The sequence below is a fragment of the Panthera pardus genome, unplaced genomic scaffold (assembly GCF_024362965.1).
Source record: "Panthera pardus isolate Hobbes unplaced genomic scaffold, ASM2436296v1 HiC_scaffold_2, whole genome shotgun sequence".
Lineage (NCBI taxonomy): Eukaryota > Metazoa > Chordata > Mammalia > Carnivora > Felidae > Panthera > Panthera pardus.
Genome location: NW_026526765.1, coordinates 31,623,561 through 31,641,369, shown reverse-complemented (window position 1 = coordinate 31,641,369; position 17,809 = coordinate 31,623,561). Strand labels below are relative to the sequence as shown.

The 17,809-nt window shown below is 42.2% G+C and overlaps 1 protein-coding gene across 1 annotated transcript in view; it reads left to right on the top strand.

Annotated features, from left to right (window-relative positions):
* Nucleotides 1–536: 536 nt before the first annotated feature.
* Nucleotides 537–17,809, top strand: part of C9 (complement C9) — a 56,002-nt gene continuing 38,729 nt past the window's right edge. Inside the window, exons 1-2 of the mRNA XM_019464228.2 lie at nt 537–687; nt 17,390–17,495. Of these exons, the coding sequence (XP_019319773.2) occupies nt 557–687; nt 17,390–17,495 (237 nt within the window). The 5' untranslated portion in view covers nt 537–556. The remainder of the gene's footprint in view (nt 688–17,389; nt 17,496–17,809) is intronic.

Sequence of the window (17,809 nt, the reverse complement as noted above, 5' to 3'; positions counted from 1 at the left end):
TTTCTGAGATAAGGAGAACGTGTCCTCTTGTGGGACAATGTAAAGCCCTAGGGAGTTTACCTAGATTCTTCACAATGATCCCGCAAGCATATACAGAAAGCCTACTTTATAACCACATTTCACCCTTTGCTGCACCCATGTGGAAATAACCCCCACAGCTCGTTCTCAAATTGTGTCGTATATGTCCGTGCCTCCTTTTCTAGCCAGGGCAGTTCTTTTACTGATTTTGAGTTTATGCCTCTATGAGAATCATCCACAGACCTTTTCCCCCCAAATTACACACTCTGATCCCTTCCTCCCAGAGTCTCCCGAGACGGGAAACACTGGAGTTTTGTTTTTTGGTTTTGTTTTCAACACTCCCGCTCACGTTAGCCAATTTAGCACTCACCATCTCGTTGGCCGAATATGCTCATCAATATGAGAGGACAGTAGGTCACGAATTACAAAATGACTCTCCTTTGATTGGACTTTGGCTCCCAGGAAGTCCTGTTTGACAAAAATACTGACAGAAAACAGGCAATAATTGTCCCACAGTTCTCTGGCCCTTTGCAAATAAATGCCTTACAGGACCTGTCTGGCCATTCCTCACGGAGCTGCCTCAAGAGAGAAGATGTCTGCCGGCCAGAGGTTTGCCTTTGCAATATGCATTTTACAAATAAGTGTCCTGAGTGCTGGGCCTACTCCTAGGTGAGTCTCTTTTTCTGTTTGTCTCTGGAATTTCACTGCTTTGATATTTATCTCAAGGCCTACTTCCTAGCAGGAAAGCAGATAAAATTTCAACCCACATTGAGGTAGATAGCCCCAAAGTTTTAACTTTGGAAAGGGGTGAGAAAAGTGCAGGGGTGTGTCTTGGAGAGTTTTGTAAGGAAACCTGCTGCTGTTTCCAGAAAGTTCTTTCAAACAAGCCATTCACATGTTAAGACCGAGATAATCTTTAAATACTTGGAATTATGAAGCAAAGCTGGTTTTCACCAGAGTATGTTTGATAAACCTGAGCTTATCAGTATCTAACATATGAGAAGTTTAAAATTAAAAAAAAAATTAATCTTTCCCTCATTCTGCCTCAATGTCTAGCACTCTTAACTTTTGGATATATCACCTTCTTGCTCCCATGTCAGGCAAAGGTTAAACATTTGGCCTTTCCTCCTTGACATTCAAAGTTATGTCCAGAGGCACACATTTTGACCTTAGGCCTAGGGTTAATTTCCTCCTTTTTTTTTTTTTTAATATGAAATTTATTGTCAAGTTGGTTTCCATACAACACCCAGTGCTCATCCCAAAAGGTGCCCTCCTCAATACCCATCACCCACCCTCCCCTCCCTCCCACCCCCATCAACCCTCAATTTCCTCCTTTCGAGAAGAATCACCATAGCACAGACCTGTCAGCCCTGCTTCTGGCAAAGACTTACTTTCTCTCCTTTTGTTCTGATCCTATTTGGGAACTTGTAGCTCATTCCAGGCCAAGCCAGGATGTGCTTACCAAACAACTACGCCATATCCAAAATTGCTGGAGAACATGTAGATCATGCCATCCGGCATGATCTGATTTTGGGACAGTATTGAAATATTTCTGGCTTTGACAGTATAGTCAGGGGATACTATCTGCCCAAACACTGTCTCCTCTGCTCAGACACTAACTGCAACGTGCTTCCATTTCCACTTTGGTCGTTTGACTCTTGGTTTAACCAAATTCTATTCTGGGATCTGATGTCCATCTCGAGCACAGCTTTGCCTCCCTGTCGGCTCCAGTGGGGACCGCCATGCCTCCTGGGCCCCACTCGGCCGGTGGTTTGCTCACAGGGCTACAGCTTCCAGCAGAAGGGGACACAGAGGTGCTGCACAGACCAGCACGGGTCTGGGTGAAGCTTCACCAGGCTTCCCTTTGCACCCTCACTTCCTCTTCCGCGTTAGCTAAAAAGCATTTTTCCATTCGGAAGATATTTTCACTTACCGGGCATTGGGTGCAAAGGGGATTTGGGAAGGCGGTCACTACAAGTTGCTTTAGCCTTCCACCCTGACGCTTTCTTAAGTTAAAAAAATAATTCAAACAACCCACATTCCTGGATTGAGACTCCTGCTGATCAAAAATGAGAGGCTGTGAGGAAGGCTACATCCGCTTTGAAGTTTGTGCCCTTGGGTCCTGGCCTCACTCAGCTGTCTCAGGGGGAACCAGAAAGCCCCCCGCCCCCGGCGGGCCCCCCAGCTCCCAGCAGCTGCACCGCTGAGCTGGATTTGGCTTCAAGCACTCTCACCGCCAGGCTCTCAAGAGTTTGTTAGGGTTGCCCGGTCTGGAACACTCTGTGCTCTGCCCTTTGACAGAGGGTTGAGGTCAAAACACAGTGTTCGGATCAGTCGTGAAGTGAGACACATAGTTCAGCCAGAGGACTGGAGTTTGCAAATGACTTTTAAAAAAAATTTATTTAATGTTTATTTTATTTTTGAGAGAGAGAGAGAGAGAGACAGAGGACGAGGGGGGAGGGGCTGAGAGAGAGGGAGACGCAGAAGCAGGCTCCAGGCTCTGAGCTGTCAACACAGAGCCCGGCCTGGGGCTCAAACCCACAAACCCTGAGATCATGACCTGAACCAAAATTGGACATTTAACCAACTGAACCACCCACGTGCCCCACAAATGATTTTTTTAAAACATACATTTGATCAGAATGGAGCACTCCTCTGGAGCAAGGCTTCCCCAACTCAAGGCGCCATTACTAACTAACAAACCATGTAAGTTTGGGCAGATTACTCAACGTTTCTGCACCTCGGTTCCCTCGAGAGTTGTATTCGTTTCCTAGTACCACGAACTGGGCGGCTTCGAACACCAGAAACCTATTGTTTCACATCCTGGAGGCTAGAAGTCTGAAATCAAGGTGTTGGCAAAGCAGTCCTCCCTCAGAATCTGAACGGGGTTCTTCCCCAGTTTTGGCGGTGGCTGGTGATCCCTGGCATCCCCTTGGCTCATGGCTACATCCTTCTAGTCTCTGCCTTTGTCACCACAGGGCTAGCTTCACCTCACCTTTCCTCTGTGCACGTCTGTCACGTTCTAAATTTTCTCTTCTTAGAAGGACGCCAATCATATTGGATTAGGACCTACCCTAATGGCTTCATTTTAACTTGATTTTTTTTTTCTGTAAAGACCCTCTTCCCAAATAAGATCACATTCGGAGGTACAGGGGTTAGAACTTCAACTTGTGTTTGGGGGGTGGGACACAATTTACCCCATAACAGTGACAATAATAGCACTTACCTAATAAGGGTTTGTGTGAAAGTTTAATTATATTCCACATATTGTACTTACAACGTCTGTGCCTGGCACATGGTAAAAACTCAGTACATGTGAAATATTCTTTAGAATTATAACTTGCTATTACTTTGATATGCTTTCTGGTTAGTAAAGGGAGGGATAAAGTTCCAGCCAGCCTTCAGGGGATATCATATGGCTGCAGATACTTCATCTGAAGCCACAGCGACCGTGAGTTATTGCTACTGGTGAACTGTTGGGGATATTAATAATCATTTGTTTGCAAACGTAAGAGTGCCCATGAGAATAGGTCCTGAGCAGGGCATCATCTCTTCTGTTTCTCAAGGTAGGATAGAAATGTTAAAACCAATGCGTGAGTAGAGTCGTAGCTCATAATACTGGTCTTGGAGCCAGAGGGCTCGAGTTTGATTCCAGGGTCCATAGTTTATTAGCTCTGTGACCTTGGCAAAGTTCTTAATGTCTCTAAATCTGTTCCTCACCTGCAAAATGGGAATGCAAACATGACTTGCTGGGTGAAATTCCTGAGATAATAAAGGCAATATCCCCCGCACAGTGATGGGGCGGCTATGAGTGCTCCGTGAGTGCAGCTCTCATTATTTTTTTCTTTTTGATTTGTAAATAACAACATGTTTACATGGTTCAAAGACCAACAAATATAATAATATATACATTGAAATGTCTTGAGAGAGATTTGTGTTATTGCATATAAAGTACTTAGAATACTACCCCTCTCCCAGTATACCCTGTTCCCACAGGTAAACATCTTTGTTAGCTTTCTGTGTATCCTTCCAGAATTTCTTAGTGTAGATTAAAACATAGTGACATATATAATCTTATTCCTCCCCTTTCCTTTACATACTCTCTTACACTTTGTTTTTTCCTTTTTCCTTTACAATATATCCTCGAAACCTCTCTGTATCAATTGTCCACACAACTGATCACTTTTCCATTGTGTGGCTATACGCCTCAGATAATCTATCTTTTATTGATTAACACTTACGTTGTTCGCAATCTCTTGTACTATTAACAGTGTTGCGATGAATACTTTTATTCCTATATCATTTTGCAAGTGGATAGTTGTACCTGAGGATTAACTCCCAGGTACCTTTGTGACTTTGCTAAAATTGCCCTACGGCCCTGGGAGGTGGGTATTACTTTGCACTTTCCCCAGCAGAGTATGACAGTGTTTATTACCCCACAGCCTTGCCAGTGTTTTGATATTTGCCAGTCTCATAGGTGAAAAAATGGTATCTTCAAATAGTTTTAATTTCCCTCTCTCTTTTCTTGTTATTATTTCTTAGTTGAAGTGTAATTGATATACAGTATCCTATTAGATTCAGGTGTACATCATGATGATTTGATGTTTTTATACATTGCAAAAAATTCCCACAATAAGATTGCACATCCTTTCATATGTTTGAAGGCCATATGTATGTTTTTCTTTGTGACTGTCCATATCCTTTGCTCATTTTTTCATTGAGCCTCTTGTCTTTCTCTTATGAATTTCTATGGCCACTTAAAAAACCAGTCCTTTGTCTCTGGTAAGAATTAAAAACACTTCCCCAATTTGTCATTCGTATTTTGACCATATACATGGTGTGTTTTTAGTGTGATTATAATTTTCATATTTATATTACTCTTTATTTTCAAATAATTAAGAAAGAGCACTAGACTGGGAGTTAGAAATCCTGAGAGGTATTTGGTAGGTGGCCCTTGGAGAGGAACTGCCTGAATTTGAATCCTAACCTGGCTATCAAGTACCCTCTGCTGTGTAACTTGAGGAAAATTACTCACCATCTCTGAGGCTCAGTTCATTATCTCTAATGTGTGATAATACTGGTAACATATCTTACAAGGCTGATGTAAAAATTAAGTGAAATAATAAGAATAAAGACTTAGAGGAATTCTGACATAAACTAAGCATTCACAAATGTTAGCAATGATTATTTTTTATGTTTCTTTACCTTTAAGAGAGACAGGGAGACAGACTGTGAGTGAGGGAGGGGGAGAGAGAGAGGGAGACACAGAATCCGAAGCAGGCTCCAGGCTCCTCATTATCAGCACAGAGCCCAACGCGGGGCTCGAACTCATGGACCATGAGATCATGACCTGAGCCGAAGTCGGACATTCAACCGACTGAGTCACCCAGGCGCCCCAAATGTTAGCAATTATTATTCAATTTATTTGAATTAAATTTATCTCAGTAACCTGGACAAATACCCACACCTCTGTTAATGGGAAAGCCAGGCTTAACTCTTAAACTGAAGATATCCAAAATGTCAGTCTTTGTTTTTAATGTTTTTGATATTCATATTCAATACGAGCTAACAGATATTTATTTACCAATTACTATCGGACAAGGACGGTCATTTGTTTATTCATCCATGTAATACAGCAAATATTTACTGGGTTTGTGACATGGGCCAGACATTGGATCAGGAGCTACAGGGTAGTACTAAACATGTCATGGGGGTCTCTGCCCTCACTGGGCTGACAGTCTAGTAAGGAATATAAATAAATAAACAGCAATTGAAGCTCAGCCCAGTTCTCTGAGTGAAGCCCATGGCGTTAAGAGAGGTGGACTCCTTTGAGCCTCACCATTCCACTCTGCACTGGCTTCATCTGTCCTGGCCTCCGCAGGGACTTTGCTCCTCTAACCCTCCCTCTCTCTCCTGCATCATCAACATCTCCCTGTGTACCGAATCATTCCCATCAGCATACAGACATGTTGTAACATTTCCTTTAAATGTTGGCTCAGTCCTCCGGCTTACCCCAGACCTACCCACTCACATCCAGCCTCATGGTGGGAAATGGCACTTAGATTCAGACAACGCTCACATTTATTTGCACGGTGCACACTGCTTCCCTTAGCGCAATGTCTGGTTACTTAAGTCAGCATCTCTTGAACATCTAACGGCCCAGACTTAACGTGTCCAAAACATACCCACTGATTTGTCACCACTACTCACTGAGTTACTCAGGCGGTAAGTCGGGACTCACCCTTGACTCCTCTGTTCGTATCCTTCCCACGCACAATCTAACAGCACATCTGTTGATATTGTCTTGAAAATATATCCCAAATCTGCCCACTGCTTGCTATCTCCACTGTGACTATTCTCGCCCAAATCAGTATCATTTCTGGCTTGTATCCACCCTTGCCCACACTCTACCAGTCAGCTCTCCATCTGGCAACCAGAGACATCTCTAAATCTTTTGAAAACATAACTCTGGGTGTTACTCCTGGTCTCATACTCCTGTAAGAATTTCCATCAAGCTCAGAATCCAATCCAAACTCCTCACCACAGCTTACAAGGCAGGAGCTGCACCCTACCTGCTTCTCCAGGCACCTCTGCTACCTTGCCTTTTGCTCACGCGGCTCTGTCGCCCTACTTCTGTGCTTCTGACATACCGCCCTCAGGGCCTTTGCATTTATTTGCCCCTAGCTTCGAACACTCTTTTTCCAGACACTCACACAGCTTCTCTCTGAATTCATCCAAGTAGCTAATCAAATATCACCTTCTGTTCTGGTCGTTTTTGCTGTGTAACAAACCATCCCGAGACGGTTGTTAAAACCATACCAATTATTTTATTGGTTCATGAGTCCAAGGGTTGACTGGGCCCGGTAAAGTGGTTTTCATGGGTATCCCATGCAGATGTAGTCAGATGGTGGCTGGGCCTGGGATTATTATGATGATCTCTTCACTCATGTGTCTGTCATTCGGGCTGGGAAGACCCAAACAGCTAGGGGCTGGAACAGTTGATTCTCCTTGAGAATCTGTCTCTCTTGCTCTCTCTTTCTCTCTGCTCTCCATGTGGTAGACTCAGGGTAGTCAGTTTTATACATAGTGGGAAAAGGCTCCCAGAGCAAATGTTTTTAAATAAGCCAGCAGAACTTGCATGGCTTTTTCTAACCTAGTCTTAAAAGTCAGGCAGGCTCATTTCAACAGTGTTCCACTCATCAAGGCATTAAGAAAAACACTACCAGCTTCAAAAGGAGAGTACACAGACCCCATCTTTGATGGGAAGAATGACCAAAAAAAAAAAAAAAAAAATCGTGAACACGTTTTTAAATCACTACACCTCCTCTGAGAGGGCCCTTTGACTACCCCATATAAGAAACCTCCCTCCCCTACTCCAGCCCCATGGCACTCTATCCACTTACCCTGCTTTATTTTCCTTTACAGTTCATACGTCTTAACTGACACTGCATGTCATATTTGCTGGATCCTCGGTTATTGTTCTCATCCACTAGAATGTAGGCTCCATGATGGCAAGAACATTGTCCTGTAGCCCCAATCACTTAGAACAATTCCTGACACAGAGCAGGCCCTCCATAAAGGTCCTTCAATATAGGCTCACTGGGAGCACACAAAACAAGCTCTTAAATAAGTCTTGGTAAATCAGGAAAGGTCCTGAAAAAATTAGCATTGGGCACTGCTGTTATATTGTCTTCTCGTCTTGCTGAATCGCATGAACTAAGAAAACTGGCAGATCCGTGGGTTAAGAATGCAGTCCTAATTAGCTTATATTTCTCCACTCAGAGGAGCCGCATTGTCTTATTTATTGACAAAAAGATTCCGTCCCACAGCAGGTGTTTTTTCGCCTGGAGTGTGAGCTGCTCCTGGAGGTTTCCTTCTACTAAAGCTGGAAATATTTTATGGCTGGGAGATGGAACCAGGCGTACATCAATGGCCCTTCATTTAATGCACTTCTGGCCCAGAGTTAGACCTCCTGTCATGCTGATATACATCACTTTGATCTGGGAAATGACTTTCAAGCTGAGATTGAAACACTTGGAGATAGGTTTTACTTGATAAACACATTTCATCTAGGAATCCAGACAGTGCTTTACAAATACTTCTTCACTCAGTCTAATAACTCAGCAGGGTGAGAGGCAGGTGGTAGGCATTGTACCTATACAGCCCTTGAACTACAAGAGATTATCTGCCTAGTGAGTCAGAGGAGCTTGCGAGGGAGTGTTAGGCTCAGAAGTCCCTATCCAAGAACACTCACCTCCTATCTTAACATTTGCATACTGCATTCATTTCCATAGCCCATTCCTTTGACACAATCTACTATTTCCTCCTAATAATTCCCCACAGTCCTGCCATATTTTGCCTCCAAGTATCCAGGCACCTGGTGCATGAAGGGAAAACAGCCAGAAGTTCCCACACTTTTTAACTTATTTTTGCCTAATTTCATATCATTTAGGTTTAAACTTAAAATAGATCCAGGAAAGAAACAAGTTGTCCAATGAATGTGCTTTACCTGGAACTGCTATACTAGGAAGGAAGGAAGGAAGGAAGGAAGGAAGGAAGGGGGAAGGAAAGAAGTTTTTGTTAACTTTCTGTATCTCAAAATGTCTAAAAATCATTAAACTATTACATCCAAAAATTATTGACTAAGCTATGACCTTTTAAGTCATTTCAAAGAAGCTTTGATTAGTGATGTAAGGGGAGGTAGCATGGGGGACAAGGAAAGATTGCAGTGAACTAGGAGCAGAGAGAGGTAAATTCTCCATCTGGTTTTGCCACTAATGCCCGACTTTGGATAAGTACTGTAATTCTGGTTTTAGTTTCTCATCTGTAAAAGACAACTAATAACACCTACCAAATTTACCCCTCGGTGGTAGAATGAAAGATTAATAAGAAAATGAGATTTTAAAGTTGACTAGTAAAACTAGTAGACATATAGAAGAAACTGCTTAATAAGAAAAAAGAACACATTTATTGAATATTGTGGGCTGAATTGTGCCCACCCCCAATTCATATGTCGAAGCCCTAACCTCCAATACCTCAGAAAATGACTGTTTGGGGAGACAGGGTCTTTAAAGAGGTAATCAAGTTAAAATGTGTTCATGGGGGGGGGGAGGCTCTGATCCAATGTGACTTATAAAAAGAGTCCTTATGAGAAGAACAAATTTGAACACAGGCCGTAGAGAGAAAAGACCATGTGAAGACACAGGGACAAGATGGCCATTTAGAAGCCAAGGCGAGGCCTCAGAAGAAATCAACCCTGCAGATACCTTGATCTCAGACTTCTAGACTTCAGAAGTGTAAGAAAATAAATCTCTATTGTTTAAGCCACACAGTCTGTAGTATCTGGTTATGACAGAACCAGTAAACCAACAAATACCCTGTGCCTGATATCTAGAGGGCTGTAAGTCTCCTCCCAAGGCAAGGATGTCATCAGGAGACATTCCTATGGGGTCATTCATGGGTCATTCATGAGATAAATCCAAATCATGGTCTGGGGGGGCAATAAAAGATCAAAGGCAGAGCTCTGTACTGAGTCCAGAGTGTGAGTTAAATCTACAAAAAAGAAAAGAAGTTCTCGAGTTAGAAGCTAAAAAGGAAGGGAATCGGTGTGATGTGGTGCTGATTTTCAAGCAAAGGATGGTAGAGAACAGTCTATAGGCAATGCCAGTATTTTTGGAGCAGGGTCTTTCTACCTATGTGTGAAATAGATGAACCACCTTTCTCATCAGCCCCCATCACTGGCTGGGTCCTAGGCTTGCTCAACAAAGGACTCTAACTCATTCTGGAGTATTTGCAGTGGATTTTACCTCCCCGTACATGATCCTTCAGTCTGTACTGTACCCTCTGGACTAGTTATTCACTGAAGCTGATCTCATCGGCAGATGAGAAAGACAAAAGTAGCATACCCCTGGTCTATCAGTGCAGTTTCTACAACCAAGAGATAATCTCTTTGGGGGAGATGTTAAGACAAAATTCTAATGTGATCATCTGAGTAAGTGATAAATATAAAAAAAAGATAAACAGGAGGAGATAACCTAGTTGAAGGCAACAGGACTAATACTAGAGAAACAAAGTTATTGGAAATCGGTTATTGTTCTCATCCACTAGAATGTAGGCTCCATGATGGCAAGAACATTGTCCTGTAGCCCCAATCACTTAGAACAATTCCTGACACAGAGCAGGCCCTCCATAAAGGTCCTTCAATATAGGCTCACTGGGAGCACACAAAACAAGCTCTTAAATAAGTCTTGGTAAATCAGGAAAGGTCCTGAAAAAATTAGCATTGGGCACTGCTGTTATATTGTCTTCTCGTCTTGCTGAATCGCATGAACTAAGAAAACTGGCAGATCCGTGGGTTAAGAATGCAGTCCTAATTAGCTTATATTTCTCCACTCAGAGGAGCCGCATTGTCTTATTTATTGACAAAAAGATTCCGTCCCACAGCAGGTGTTTTTTCGCCTGGAGTGTGAGCTGCTCCTGGAGGTTTCCTTCTACTAAAGCTGGAAATATTTTATGGCTGGGAGATGGAACCAGGCGTACATCAATGGCCCTTCATTTAATGCACTTCTGGCCCAGAGTTAGACCTCCTGTCATGCTGATATACATCACTTTGATCTGGGAAATGACTTTCAAGCTGAGATTGAAACACTTGGAGATAGGTTTTACTTGATAAACACATTTCATCTAGGAATCCAGACAGTGCTTTACAAATACTTCTTCACTCAGTCTAATAACTCAGCAGGGTGAGAGGCAGGTGGTAGGCATTGTACCTATACAGCCCTTGAACTACAAGAGATTATCTGCCTAGTGAGTCAGAGGAGCTTGCGAGGGAGTGTTAGGCTCAGAAGTCCCTATCCAAGAACACTCACCTCCTATCTTAACATTTGCATACTGCATTCATTTCCATAGCCCATTCCTTTGACACAATCTACTATTTCCTCCTAATAATTCCCCACAGTCCTGCCATATTTTGCCTCCAAGTATCCAGGCACCTGGTGCATGAAGGGAAAACAGCCAGAAGTTCCCACACTTTTTAACTTATTTTTGCCTAATTTCATATCATTTAGGTTTAAACTTAAAATAGATCCAGGAAAGAAACAAGTTGTCCAATGAATGTGCTTTACCTGGAACTGCTATACTAGGAAGGAAGGAAGGAAGGAAGGAAGGAAGGAAGGAAGGGGGAAGGAAAGAAGTTTTTGTTAACTTTCTGTATCTCAAAATGTCTAAAAATCATTAAACTATTACATCCAAAAATTATTGACTAAGCTATGACCTTTTAAGTCATTTCAAAGAAGCTTTGATTAGTGATGTAAGGGGAGGTAGCATGGGGGACAAGGAAAGATTGCAGTGAACTAGGAGCAGAGAGAGGTAAATTCTCCATCTGGTTTTGCCACTAATGCCCGACTTTGGATAAGTACTGTAATTCTGGTTTTAGTTTCTCATCTGTAAAAGACAACTAATAACACCTACCAAATTTACCCCTCGGTGGTAGAATGAAAGATTAATAAGAAAATGAGATTTTAAAGTTGACTAGTAAAACTAGTAGACATATAGAAGAAACTGCTTAATAAGAAAAAAGAACACATTTATTGAATATTGTGGGCTGAATTGTGCCCACCCCCAATTCATATGTCGAAGCCCTAACCTCCAATACCTCAGAAAATGACTGTTTGGGGAGACAGGGTCTTTAAAGAGGTAATCAAGTTAAAATGTGTTCATGGGGGGGGGGAGGCTCTGATCCAATGTGACTTATAAAAAGAGTCCTTATGAGAAGAACAAATTTGAACACAGGCCGTAGAGAGAAAAGACCATGTGAAGACACAGGGACAAGATGGCCATTTAGAAGCCAAGGCGAGGCCTCAGAAGAAATCAACCCTGCAGATACCTTGATCTCAGACTTCTAGACTTCAGAAGTGTAAGAAAATAAATCTCTATTGTTTAAGCCACACAGTCTGTAGTATCTGGTTATGACAGAACCAGTAAACCAACAAATACCCTGTGCCTGATATCTAGAGGGCTGTAAGTCTCCTCCCAAGGCAAGGATGTCATCAGGAGACATTCCTATGGGGTCATTCATGGGTCATTCATGAGATAAATCCAAATCATGGTCTGGGGGGGCAATAAAAGATCAAAGGCAGAGCTCTGTACTGAGTCCAGAGTGTGAGTTAAATCTACAAAAAAGAAAAGAAGTTCTCGAGTTAGAAGCTAAAAAGGAAGGGAATCGGTGTGATGTGGTGCTGATTTTCAAGCAAAGGATGGTAGAGAACAGTCTATAGGCAATGCCAGTATTTTTGGAGCAGGGTCTTTCTACCTATGTGTGAAATAGATGAACCACCTTTCTCATCAGCCCCCATCACTGGCTGGGTCCTAGGCTTGCTCAACAAAGGACTCTAACTCATTCTGGAGTATTTGCAGTGGATTTTACCTCCCCGTACATGATCCTTCAGTCTGTACTGTACCCTCTGGACTAGTTATTCACTGAAGCTGATCTCATCGGCAGATGAGAAAGACAAAAGTAGCATACCCCTGGTCTATCAGTGCAGTTTCTACAACCAAGAGATAATCTCTTTGGGGGAGATGTTAAGACAAAATTCTAATGTGATCATCTGAGTAAGTGATAAATATAAAAAAAAGATAAACAGGAGGAGATAACCTAGTTGAAGGCAACAGGACTAATACTAGAGAAACAAAGTTATTGGAAAGATCCATGCAGACATTAGTAGATAGAACCTAGAAGAATTCCTGAAATTAATGATAAAGTACCTCAGTGACATTATCAGGTTCGTGGTGGCTTCAAGTTTGGGTTCTGTTGATATAATGGGTACCCCCCAACTAACTTGAATTCTACCCCTTCAGATTCATGAATATCCTCCAGACGTAGCCAAGCATCATTTCCCAACATTGCATGAATATGAGAATCAACTATGGTCCTTTTTTTTTCTTCCAAGATTTTATTTAAATTCAAATTACTTAAAGTATAGTGTAATATTGGTTTTAAGAGTAGAATTTCATGAGTCATCACTTACATATATTACATGTGCCCTCCTTAATGTCTTTCACCTGTTTAGCCCATCCCTGCACCCACCTCACATCTAGAAACTCTGTGTGTTCTCTATAGTTAAGACTCTGTTATGGTTTGTCTCTCTATTTTTATCTTATTTTATCTTCCCTTCCCTTCTTCTATGTTCATTTGTTTTGTTCCACATATGGGTGAAATCATATGGTATTTCTGTTTCTCTGACTTATTTCCCTTAGCATAATACACTCTAGCTCCATTCCCATTGCAAATGGCAAGATTTCACTCTTTTTGATGGCCAAGTAATATTCCATTATGCACACATATACCACATCTTCTTTATCCATTCATCGGTTGATGGACATTTGGACTCTTTCCATAATTTGGCTATTATTGATAGCACTGCTGTAAACATTAGGTGCATTGAATGAATATTTTTGTAACATTTGAATGAGTAGTGCAATTGCTGGGTCATAGGTAGCTTTATCTTCAACCTTCTGAAGAACCGCCACACTGTTTTCCAGAATGGTTGCACCAGTTAGCATTCCTATTCCAATAACAAGCTGAACAGGATTGAAAGTTTCCTAGCTCACTGATATTGTTATTTAGAATAAAATCTCTTTTAGATCAGGGATCATAGTTTTTCTTTTATTTTGTTTTGTTCTTTTGCACACCATTATACCCCTCATGCCTAGCAAATAGAGACAGTTAATAAATATTTGATGAATGGATAAATGAAAGGATGCATGAAGGAATGAGCTAATTAAATGAAATATATCATTGCAAAAATGCTTATGACATAATAGAGAACAAGATTATATACAAATAGGTGCAGAGAAAAATAAATTACACAAGGAGTTTAGGGAATGCTCATGGGGAAAAAACACATTATGCCCAAGATGAGATCATGTAATAAGTAGGAAATAGAAGGTCAAAAGGCCTGAAGACATGAGAAAAAGTAGCTTATCTTGGGAACTTCAAGTTCAATGTGGCTAAAGTTTTGATGGAGAAAGTGAGGATGAAGAATGAGGAAGGAGATAGGCTGTACAGAGCTCTCTAGACCATGTGTCCTAGTTTCCCACTACAGCTGTGACAAATTACCACAAATTAGTGGCTTAAAGTGATACAAACGTATTATGTTACAGTTCTAAAGGTCAGAAGTCTCAAGTGGGTCTCACTGGACCAAAATCAGAGTGCTAGCAGGGTTACGTTCCTTTCTGGAGGCTCTAGGGAAGAATCCATTTTCTTGGTGTTTCCAGCTTCTGGAAGATGCCTACATTCCTTGGTTCATGGTTTCCTTCCTTCTTCACAGCCAGCAATAGCCAGTGGAGACCCTTTTCATGTTTTGAATTTCTCCTACCTCTTCTTCTTTTTTTTTTTTTTATTTAAAAAAAATTTTTTTAACGTTTATTTATTTTTGAGACAGAGAGAGACAGAGCATGAACGGGGGAGGGTCAGAGAGAGGGAGACACAGAATCTGAAACAGGCTCCAGGCTCTGAGCTGTCAGCACAGAGCCCGACGTGGGGCTCGAACTCACAGACTGCGAGATCATGACCTGAGCCGAAGTTGGCCGCTTAACCAACTGAGCCACCCAGGCGCCCCTCTCCTACCTCTTCTTCTGTCTTCACACCTCCCTGATATGCTCTTCTGCTTTTTAGGAACCCACATGTTTAGAATGAGTTCACCCAGATGATACAGAATAATCTTCTCTTAGTCACACCTGCAAAGTCCTGTCTGCCATGTGAGGTGAACATTCATAGATTCTAGGGATCAGGATGTGGACATCTTTGGGCATCACTATTCGGCCTGCCACACCATGTTAGAAAATTTGGGCTTTGTCATAAAAGTGATAGGAAGCGTAAATAAACATTTTCAGAAGGGGAATGATACGATCAAATCCTGCATTTTTAAAAGATCCTTGTGTATGATTTATGGAAACTGGATTAGGGAAAAAAGTATTGTCATCTGGGAGAGATGTAATGTTAGTGTAGAGCAGAAAAGTGTCTGGCAGAGATGAAGGGCAAATGGACTTGAGAGTTAGTTATGAGACTAAATAACAGGTTTTCGTTGTTGATTAGATACGGAAGATGAGAGGGAGGGTTGCAGGCTAAGTGAGACAATATCCAAGTCTCTGGCCAGGGCGACTGCATAAATGGAAGTGCCATTTACCACGACAATACAGGGCAAGCAGCAGCTTTGAAAGGAGGGGAAAATAATGAATTTGTTTGGAGAATATGGTGAGTTCAATGGGGCATAATGAAATCCAAGTGCAGACCTCCAATTGGGAGTTATATCCAAGAGCTTAAAATCCAAGAGAGGTGTCTGGACGGCAGACTTATCTCTCAATGTCATTAGTATGTGCATGGAAACCAAAGCCCCGAGAAAGTGTAGACATTTTTTAAAAGATAGGTTCAAGACAGGGCCTTGAGGAAAAACAGCCTTTCAGAGGCTGTCTAAGGAGGAGGAGCCTACATAGTCTAGGAGAACTGGGCAGCAGAGAAAGAAGAAATGAAAGGAGTTCAGTATCATTCAGTCCGAGGGAAGAGGCTGTTTTTAAACAGCCAGAATGGCCAACTGCATTGACAGCTGTGAGGAAGTCAATAAGACAGGCACTGAAAGGACCAAGTGTGCCACATAGCTGTCTGTCATCATTGACTCTGGCAAGAGCAGTGTCCTTGGGGCAGGAGGGCTGAACAGTGATTGGGAGGTTAGGAACAGGAGATAGGGTGCAAACTACTCTTTGAAGATAGATAAAAGGAGGAGAGAATTTCAGAGGTAGCTAATGGGACACATAGTGGTGAAAGAGAGGAAACTTTTTTTTTTTTTTGATGAAAGAGAAACATAAATATGTTTATAACAATTCCTTTAAGAAGCGACATTGTGGAGGGGTGCCTGGGTGACTCAGTTGGTTAAGCGTCCGACTTCGGCTCAGGTCATGATCTCACAGTTCGTGAGTTCAAGCCCCGCATCAGGCTCTGTGCTGACAGCTCAGCCCCTCTCTCTCTCTGCCCCCCCCCCCCCCCCCGCTCATGCTCTCTCAAAAATAAACAGTAAAAAAAATTTTTTTTTTTTAAATAAGAAGTGACATTGTGAAGGACAGGAGGGAAATGGGGGTGCCTGGAAGGGACTCAGAAAGAGTGTTTTATTTGCTTATTCATTTGCTTGTTTCTGCTTAATAGCAAAGACTTGAACACAATATATAACAAATTGAAAAACGGTAGCAAGGAAGAGTTTTAACGGAGGACAAAAACAATTGGTCAAAGTCTCAGAGAAGTGCTGGAATCTGGAGACTCTGTGGAGGGATTGGCCTTACCTAGCCACCCTTCTGGAGTAAGAGACTGTGCTCTAGAAAGAGTAGGTACCAATTCAGGGAAGTGGGGGCAGGACATTTATAGGATTCTTGTTCAGTGGCTTTTGCTTTTGTTTCCTTTTCTTTTCTTGTCTTTCTTTCTTTCTTTCTTTCTTTCTTTCTTTCTTCTTTCTTTCTTTCTTTCTTCTTTCTTTCTTTCTTTCCTTCTTTCTTTCTCTCTTTCTTTCTTTCTTTCTTTCATTGAATGATATAGTAATCCAAGGAGGTGTTGCAACCAGAAGAGATCCAAATAGTGAACAGAAGAAGAAAGAATTGTTCAAAGCCAGAAAAACGCTGCTGATGCTGAGCTTTGGGTCTAGAGGGAGGAGGGGAAGGCTACAAGTGCCAAAATATATGCCTTAAAATCCATTACGGTAAGGGGTAAGTCCTGAAGCGGAGAGTGAAGTGGTCGGGCTTGCAGTTTAGGACACGCACGGTGCAGCGGGAGGTGGTCTTCGTCTACCAGGTGCAAGCTCCCAGAGTGCCTGGGCCCCCTGGCTGGAATTTTCAAGAGAACCAGGTCACCAGAGGCTTTCTCAGACTCTGGGGGATGCAAAGTGAAGCAAGGTGCTTCACTGAGTTCATAAGTTGTTTGGAAATAAGTGACTAATCAGTGTAAAACAGGTAGCGGGAAGACCTGCTGGTTTTCCTCATCACCATTGTTTTCAATACAATTTATTGTCAAATTGGTTTCCATCCAGCACCCGGTGCTCATCCCAACAGGTGCCCTCCTCAGTGCCCGTCACCCACTTTCTCCTCATCACCATGATTCCAGGCATCGTTAGATTCAAAGTTAAATTACAAAGCTGTACGAGAATTCAACAACAAAACCAGTTGAAAATACAAAGCAGCATGTGATCAAATGTCAAATGAGAGATATGGTAAATGGATACATCCTTTGATTTTACAAGGCAGAAAAGTAGTAAAGAAATTAGACTGGCTTGTGAAGGCTTCTTGGAAACAGGCACATGTCATGCCACGAAGTTGACGCATTCTGTTGTCTTAGTTTTACCCCAGAGACCGGACAAGAGAATGAGACACCACTTCCGATAGACTGCAGAATGAGTTCCTGGAGCGAATGGTCAGTATGTGACCCTTGCCTCAAACAAATGGTAAGTATTCATTGTCATTCCCTCGGCTGATGTCCCCAAATGGAAACTGGGTTGCCGGTATCTCCAGGAAAAGGACTGGAGGGAGGGAGCCCCCAGCTGAATTCCAAACTGAGATGGAAAGATGGATATCTAAAGGGAAGAGTCTCATCCTGCTTGGAAATCTGAATGTGGTGGATAGTACTAAATGAGTGTCACGAGGAACCAGATTCTGCAGGAGAGACTACCGACCCTAGAACGCCAGATGCCACTGTCACAAGCATTAGTGACTGCTTTTAGGGCTTCCATTGTAAAACCATAGACTCACCTGGGAGTAG